A 9,311-nucleotide genomic window follows, 5' to 3' on the forward strand; every position below is an offset into this window, starting at 1 on the left:
AATAGAGGGAGCGGGAATAGGAACCGTGTTGCTCCTGTGAAAGGCAAACAACGGTACACATTAGGGTTAACCCAGTTGGAGGGAATTGTAATGTGGGCTCATTAGTGAGGATTGCTACACTGCCCCATCTGAACACAAAGATACGTCTCCGTGCTGGACCATCTTTCAGGTTTACGAAGCACGTCCATCCGTGCATTGCGATGGCTTCACTGGCGCCATCCCAAACCTCTGTCACCAAAATAGCAAACGGAGGGATCAGCAATAGAACCCAGATCGCTCCTGTGAAAGGCAAACTTGCTACACATTGCTCCAATAGGGTTAATCCACTTTGGGGGAATTGTAACGTGGGCTCATTAGTGAGGATCGCTACAATATCAATCCAAGAATTAGGAAGTAATTGATTTATATAGATGTATTATTTTTGTGTAGTTAGACCCATGATGATGATTCTGTATTTCAGAGAATATTCGGCCACTGCTGCCCCCTGCTGTCCAGGAGCAGCTCCACATTCACCTACCCAGCAGGAAGTTTGTCCTGACCTACGACCTTAACCTGGCCACCCTCTGCGCTGACTTCCAGGAGAACATCGACTTCCAGTTCTCTCTCGGCTGGACTGCCCTTGTCAGTCGATTCATTGGGCCGAGCAATGCCAAACGAGCCCTGACGGCCATGAACCAGAAGTTTCAGGTTAGCCATGGTCAGGGCCTGTATTCCGTCTCTCAGAGTAGAGGTGCTGATATAGGATCAGTTTTGCCTTTAAAATCATATTTAAGAAATATGGCATGGACATCATCCTAGATCAGCACTCCTACTCTGAGATGCTTAAAAAAAAGTTTACTTTGACAACAGTAGGATAAATGTGTGATATGCCAGGGGTGGCAAGCCATCCTCTTGAGCTACTGGGACTGCAGGGTTTTGCACCAACCCTATTCTTAACACCTGATTCAGCTAATCAAAGTATCGAAGAACAGCTAAGTAGTTTTAGCAGGGTTGGAATGAAAGCCTGTACACCCCGTAGCTCTCGATGAGGAGTATTGATGTAGGTGGCCACCAGTGTCATATGCCCTTAAATTCTCTCCAGAATACCTCTCCTACTGCACTCCAGGCACATGGTGGAACCAGCCTACAGGACCACATGGTCTTTTCAATGGCAACAGGTGTAGTGTCACTCACCTCCAGAGCATCCATGACTGTGCTTGTCATTGGCGGAGTGGTATGTGCACGTTCTCTTCTATTCAAACCAATTATGTTTGTATTTCATTGTATAATGTACTCTATTTGCTACCGCTACTGATAAAACTGGAAGGGGCTTGTATTGGCCATCGCTAACACATGCATTGCTAGCCGTTATCTTTTGGCACACCAACGCTTAACGATAACTAATAAACTTCCATACATGATTGAAGAAGACAATGGAGCTCCGCCTGGTCTTTTTTTACATTGTGGAGGGGGAAGCGAAGGCTACTGAGTAATAGTGAAAGGGACAGCTTTTTTCACCCGATTTGGGCAACACTATAAAGAGTTAATATAATGTGTCATTACATACCTATTTAAAGGTTTGTGTCGAATTTGAATATGCTAAAGTAATATTCAAACGTAAACTGCGGCTGTCACGGCTTTTGAGAGTCATGATGGCTTGCAGTGATGACGCGAAAAATGAATGCATTCAAGTTGGACCATTGACTAGGAATCCCCCTTTCCCTATCCCTTTCACTTTCTTGTTTTTAATCTGCGAGAGAAGCGCGTATCGTATAGCGTCAGAGGGGTCAGGTTTTTCACATTTTCTCGAATACTATTGGTCTATTACCATGTCAATCAATGCTTGAATAGAAATGTAGTTTACGAACCGGATTTTGATACCAACACAGTCACTACAGTCCCATTTGTTTTCATCGCAGCCTCATTTGAATACCATGGTACGCAAAATCTGTATGGAACAGTGTTAGCTACCGTTACTTGTTTGTAATGATAACAGATAACTTGCGTGCCAAAACTGACACAGTAAAGCAAACACTGACACATGATTATATTGCTAATATGCTATTAATACTGACAACTGTTTGTAAAAGCTAATGCTAACACTGATTTTCTTGCTAGTCTAGCACTGCTATTACAGCAATGTTTACATGGCTAATGGCTGACAGCTAATGCTTAAGCAGGTGATCTCCTCCCACCCTGTGCGGCAGGTGTGGCGCTCAGTGGGCTGGAGGCTCATCGCCCTCTCCGCAACACTTTATGGCCTGCTCTACCTGTACGAGAAGCTGACGTGGACCAACGCCTCCAGGGAAAGGGCTCTGAAGCAGCAGTTTGTGGAGCTCGCCATCCACCGACTTAGGGCCATCATCCCCTTCACCAGTGGGAGCTGCAGCCAGCAGGTTCACCAGTGAGTCCCAGTTCTACCGAAACAGTTTGAGAGAGGATAGGATTTAATTTAGCTTTTGTGGCTTTCGATTGAATTTAAATGAGTGTATGGTAGTGTTATGCAATTAACCAATTATTATTATAAATTATTTGAATTCCATTTCATTCCGTTTTTTTTCTGTGAGCTCAATGCACACATTCCTCAGTTTCTCTAGAGCAGTGGTCACCAACCTTTTTTGAGAGATCACTTTGAGTCAAAATGCAAGCCGCAATTCTTTTTTAGATGACTTAAAAAACATACGATTATGCAACATGAACCTATTAAAAACAGTACTGTATTAATGAGGTTTGTGCAGTAAGCTATAGGCCCAAAACATTATCACTGCATACAGTGGTTCCTCCTTTAGAAGTTGCGAGCTTACACCGCGGGACATAGAGGTACCCAGCGTCATGGCTTCAGTGTGCCAGACCACCGCAAGAGGGAGTTAGAGCACTCATTATGTATTTGGGTCCCAAGGTTTTTATATGACCAATCATATCGTGTGGTTCCAATGACGAATTTGACGCGAGCCTGGTGACTTTCTTCAAAGATGGCTGGCAAAACATTACGGTGGAAGCAAATGTAAGTAGTTATAATGAGTCAAGCAAAAAATGTACAATTGAGAGGAATATGTTAGTTAATGTAGATACCAACGTTTGTGCATTTTTTTTGTCATAAAGTAAATTTACAAAAATTGCTATTTTGGCAAATTAGCTGACTAGCTAACATTAGCCAGCTAGCTAGTTAGTGTTATGACATGAGTATGAATTTGTAATTCGTGTTGTTTAATGTTTTAGGGACTCCTGAGAAAACCAGCAAACCAGGCTATCGTCTTATGAAACAGTTCATGTAAGATCTAGCATGTGCTCCAAAACATGGTAATACATCCCAAATACAAATTTGGTTGAGAAAAAAATAAGGTATGTTTTCCTTTATTGTCCCCTTGTGAATCTCACTATGTCTAAATGGGCCATGTTTGTGTTCATTAGGGCTCATCTCAACAAAACGTTTTTGCAATCAACTGCGTTTTATTGTAGAAATACGGTTGGCACCTAATGGTTTTGTATTTCCCTGTAGCTCAGTTGGTAGAGCATGGTGTTTGCAACGCCAGGGTTGTGGGTTCGATTCCCACGGGGGGCCAGCACAGAAAAAAAATGTATGATATTGTATGAAATGTATGCATTCACTACTGTAAGTCGCTCTGGATAAGAGCGTCTGCTAAATGACTAAAATGTAAATGTATCTAGATTTTTGACCCCTTGATCAGCTCGCACTCTGAAAGTAAAGTATCTTTTTGTAGATATGAAAACAATAACTGAGATATAACCGTTCAATCTAAAGCAGCAGATGTCATTTTCAGGATACATCAATACAGCACAGAAAGCTTAACACCAGACTGGTATTGTGGTTGTTCATTAGGTGATGGGAAATATGCAACATGCATACAAAATAATATACTTACCTTCCTTGAAAATTCGTCTATACCGCCCAAGATGACAATGTTGTATCTTGAAAAAAGCATTGGAATTAAAAGTGAAATGTTTAACCTATTAACCTGCTTCATTATTTATGTATTACCAGTTGATGAAGAGCAACTCCAACTTCATACATCATTGAAAATTTGTCTATGAATAAGTAAGAATAAAAAGTTGAAATCAATTCTTATATTTGATGAAGACATTATACATCTTAGTATAAAGGCACAAGGCGAGACCCAGATGCAGACACAGGAGGCAGATGGTTGGAGTTTTACAATGTTTAATAATCCAAAGGGATAAGCAAGAGAATGGTCGTGGACAGGCAAAAAGGTCAAAACCAGATCAGAGTCCAGGAGGTACAGAGTGGCAGACAGGCTCGTGGTCAAGGCAGGCAGAATGGTCAGTCAAGCGGGTACAGAGTCCAGAAACAGGCAAGGGTCAAAACCGGGAGGACTAGAAAAAGAAAATAGCAAAAGGAGCACGGGAAAAACACGCTGGTTGACTTGACTAAACAAGATGAACTGGCACAGAGAGACAGGAAACACTGGGGAAAATAAGCGACACCTGGAGGGGGTGGAGACAATCACAGGAACAGGTGAAACAGATCAGGGCATGACACTTAGTACCCTATCAATTTATGATTTGTATCAATGTGGACAAGAGACAGGGGAGCAGGAACAGAGTATTTTTGCCGAGCAATGCAACGAAGCTGGATCATTCTGGCAATGATACCTGCACCATCTACACGCTGCAAAGACTCCCTAACTCTTTGCCATTGTACACGATAGCCCATTGCTCTGAGACTTCCTTTGACCATTTTAAAGCCCCCATGGGGTATCCTGGCCTTAATGGCCCTGACTTTCTGGTCTAACTCATCTGACATATCAGAATAGCATTCCCTGACAGACATATTGTGTTCTTTCATCCTTCTGTAAAAAAAGCTAACTGTTACAGTCATAAAATATGCTTATATATCGACTATGAAACAAATAGGACATGGCATGCTTATGAGTTGCAATGAAAGAAAGTTAGATGAATTCACCTGAAAAAGGCGAGAACAGGCATCCGTAGATAAATGTTTTTGGTTAGTTTGAGAATAATAATTGCATGATTTATCATTCTATGTATGTATATATCTATAAAATATAGCAGAATGTTATGAACCGTCCCTGAATCGTAGGAGCTAACTACTAGCTATGTAGAAGTTGGACAGAAGAACGCCCAGTGCTGCTTACCTGAGATGCCATCATCACACAGTCCTTCATAGGTGTCCACTATGTCTTCCTTTGTGTTGGAAAGAAAGGCTGAACAGTATTGGTTGTAGCCAAACTGACACTCAAAAAATGGCCAAAATGGAGGGTGGTTGATAGCGAAATTAAATTGGAGTTTTATTTTCAAATACATTTTTTGTCCTCAAAATATTTTTGGGGAATAAAATGCATAAAGTTTTGTGCTCTATTACAAAATACTTGATTGCAATTTTTTTTTTTTACTTTAAAGCCTCGTTTTTGCATCCAGAACAATTATTTTTGATTGAAAATAAAAAGGTTTTGCTCTCGACAAAAAAAGGGCAACTTGCAACCAAAAATTGCTGCAATTTGGGGAGGGGGCCTAATAGCTGAACATAGACTATTCACCCTTTACTAAAGAATAGTCTAATAGCCGAGCTAGGTGTGAAAAAACCCTGTCCTATCATAGACCACATTTTCCCTAATGACCAAGGGGGAGTTAGAGCACTGATTATGCTTTTGGGTCCCAATGCACTACTGTCTCTCTAACTGACAATGAATGGGCATTATAAACCAAATAATAACCTGATAATTGTGCATAACTTCAAATGAAACAAGCAGGGAGCAGGTTTCGAACCCTCAACCTTCTTGCCCGAAGGCCAGCGCGCTATCAACTGTGCACCAAAAGCATGCTCAAGCCGCAGAGTTGATAGAGCACGTCCTCGCGGTAGCTTGCTACTCAATGTAATAAAGTACAAAATTAGAAACGTATAATATCTGAAAATGTAACTAGCTAGACTATCTTACCCATATACATGGATGGACGCTTCTCCCTCTCTGTCACAGATGCCATGATTGCCCTTAGTTTGAAGATGTAATCCGGAGACAGGTGTTTTGTACAACAGCCTTCTGTGTGTTCCCTTTTCGACTCCCTCTGCATATTTGCAATCAAACTACAACATTTTCTCCATCTCCTTAGCTATCATACTCTAATTCCACCGGTCATTCCACTGATTTCAAATCTCGGTCCTCCAGAAAGTGGAGAGCAGCAGTTTTTCAGTTCTACTATGTGATATCTTTCAAAAAAAGCCAAGTTAGAAAGGATTACCTACACATACTGACCAGCTCATGTTATAGACAGAAGCATGCTACATGGCAGACCAATCCGAACTCCTCTCTCGGCATGTCCAGCCAAACCATTATCTCAGCCAATCATGGCTAGTGGGAAGGTTCCTGGCTTTTTCCATGGCTCAACCAAGTAGGCTCGTAATTTAACAATTTTTACAGATGGCATACAAGTTTGTTATTAAGGCACATGAAAGTTCACATGTTCCAGAATGCATTTCTGCCAAAAATGGTTTTAGATTTTTTTTTAAGGTTTACGTTCAAATGCCTCTCCTGTGAAGTAGTGACGCGCGACATACGCCTAGTTTCCTGAAACGAGACACATATTTGTTTTGCTTGAATTGCCTTGCATTTGTGGTTGTTTTCAGACCATTTAAAAAAAATGATATTTCAACAATTGAGGTAGGCTATATGATTACACCGGTAATAGATCAGTTGTTGTATTACTTGTGAGGCACAGCTGAGTGAGCATATATTTGTAATAATTTTTTATTTTTATTTTACTGGGCTGATGGAGCCTGCATCGGATGGTGACTCTCAGTAGAGGGACAGGGCAGCAGAATGAGGGTCCGCCTTTCAATGTTCCTCCGCTCTCCCTTTAGAAAGTGTTGACAGTGTTGCGTAAACTTAAACAGGAACTCAATCATAAAAACAGCAGCTCTTTGCTGTATTTGTTGACAGTCTCTCTCTAGTCATGGTTTTAAAAGCTTTGAAATCTCACAATATCAACTTTGCAGTAGATTTTTTTTAATACCTGCTACGTTACTGCAAACAAGAAGATCTGAGCCATCCGATTGACAAGTGGTAGGCCTATAGTCCACTTGATTTGCTAACCCCGGGCCCGGCGGGAAGGTACCTTCAGACATATGAAATGGTTCAAAATGGGAACACATCGCCTACCCGACACGCAGGGCAGTTGAATTGGGTGCACTTAACACCAACAACTTCAGACAAATAAATAAAATACGAACACAAGTCTTATAGTTTGTTTTTTTACAGATCTCCATCGACTGGTTGGTGACCACTGCTCTAGAGATAAATCAGATCAAGCCCAAACTGTGCGATGTATTAGGGAGTTGTAGTTTCCAACAGGCCAATATTCGACATAGTTTAGCGCAGAAAACATGGTAATTAACTACAATGACCATAATCCATTGCACACCTACTTGTCCGGTCTGTGTGTTTCTTTTACACCTGTTAAGTTAGGTTAGTGTGGGGTAGACACAGAGAGGGAGAGAAGAGACAGAAGAATGCGCAGTCGAGAGGGTTAGAAAGCAGTTGCTTCGCGAGGTATTTCTACCTGAAAATACATGTTCAAAGTGATTGCTAGTTGGTATTCAGCAGTCATAAAAGTCTGCCTTATTTACTTTTTAAGAACTAGTAAAATAGTGATTTTGTCAGACAGCATAGGCAGCAGCTCTATAGAGAAGAGACGATGACTTGAAATGAAATAATAGTCATCAAATAAAACAAATGTAATATACACAACTGAAATATTTTATTAAATTCATGTGAATAAATGATGGTTAATAAGTGATAATGGGCATTCACTACCATCATGGGACTTTTTCTCTGTGTTGTTAGAGCATTCAACCCACATAATGCATAGTGCGTTTATTTATATTTTTTATAAACAAAATCGAAAACCGTGATTATTTATAATCAAACCGAAACCAAATTGACCTCAAAAAGCTCAGCGCTAGTGTATGGTGAGTAGAGTACTATGCAGTTACACTACTGCGTCGAAAAAAATTACAGATACTTTTGTAACTGCAGGGTTACTACAGTATGCTGTATACAGTGCATTCATTTTGCTTTTAACTGTGGTTATTTTACAGTTATACTGTCATGTGTATCCTATGTAGCCTCAATGTGGAATCACTCGCTAATTAGCTGTGCACTAGTAGTGGCAATCTTCCAAGTGATGTCACCCTCTATTTGACCTAGAGATCGTGTCACCCTTGTTCAACCAAGACCATGTTTTTTATAGAGCTATTGGTTAGAATGTTGCTTTGTGGGTGATAAGGGTCTCTGATTTGCACCCATCTCGGGCCAGAACAGAGACAGAAGCTATACTGTTACATGTACAGTAATTATTCTCCAGCTCTCATGCCCTCTAACGTGACCTTTTGGTTGTGGCAGGGAGTTGGCAACGACCTTTGCCCGTCTGTGCCAGCGGGTTGACCTGAGTGAGGTGGAGCTGGAGGGGCACATTCGACTACTGAGTGGAAGGATCCAGAGACTGGAGAACGTCCAGCGACGCTCCAAGACTCTCAGGTCGAATAGCCACTGTACCTTGCATTGTTCATCTCAGCTTTTTAATGTCTGACAGTAGGGCTTTCTGAACACATTGTACACACACATACTTCAATACAAACTACTGACATGAAAAGTTTGAAAATAACAGAGTGATAAATCTCTTCTGTTTCCCACAGACACAGAGCCACAGATCTGGAGTCTCAGCTGGAGGCATTCTCTGCCCAGTATCTGCAGAATCAGTGCTGAGTGAACAGATCCTCACAAGGAGCTACATTGATGTTTTCAATGGAACTGGTTCTAAAATGGTCTGCGGTACCATGACCATTCTATACAGAAACAACTAAATTTCCAAGAACCAATTTAAAACCAAAAACAGACATTCCCACAACTTCCAAGGAACCAAATGTTTTAGCTGGATAGCATTTGGATGTGTCATTGCATATGTTATCGCATGGGGCACATCTCACACAGGTACAGTGCATTCGGAAAGTATTCAGACGCCTTGACTTTTTCCACATTTTGTTACGTCACTGCCTTATTCTAAAATATATTACATTGTTTTCATTTCATCATCAATCTACACACAATACCCCATAACGACAAAGCAAAAACAGGTTTTTAGAAATGTTTGCACATTTATAAAAATCAAAAACTGAAATATCACGGTACTCAGATCCTTTACTCAGTACTTTGTTGTAGCACCTTTGGCAGCGATTACAGCCTTGAGTCTTCTTGGGTAGGTCGCTACAAGCTTGGCACACCTGTATTTTGGGAGTTTCCCCCATTTTTCTCTGCAGAGCCTCTCAAGCTCTGTCAGGT

General features: G+C 41.1%; 1 protein-coding gene across 1 annotated transcript in view; it reads left to right on the forward strand.

The window, feature by feature from the left end:
- The window catches only part of mfn1a (mitofusin 1a), a 28,559-nt gene extending 19,499 nt beyond the window's left edge, over positions 1 to 9,060 (forward strand). The window contains exons 14-18 of the mRNA XM_014139163.2: positions 461 to 687; positions 1,082 to 1,213; positions 2,187 to 2,383; positions 8,376 to 8,510; positions 8,669 to 9,060. Coding sequence (XP_013994638.1) covers positions 461 to 687; positions 1,082 to 1,213; positions 2,187 to 2,383; positions 8,376 to 8,510; positions 8,669 to 8,738 — 761 coding nt within the window. The 3' untranslated portion in view covers positions 8,739 to 9,060. The remainder of the gene's footprint in view (positions 1 to 460; positions 688 to 1,081; positions 1,214 to 2,186; positions 2,384 to 8,375; positions 8,511 to 8,668) is intronic.
- The last annotated feature ends 251 nt before the right edge of the window (positions 9,061 to 9,311 follow it).

The sequence above is a fragment of the Salmo salar genome, chromosome ssa14 (genome assembly GCF_905237065.1).
Source record: "Salmo salar chromosome ssa14, Ssal_v3.1, whole genome shotgun sequence".
NCBI lineage: Eukaryota > Metazoa > Chordata > Actinopteri > Salmoniformes > Salmonidae > Salmo > Salmo salar.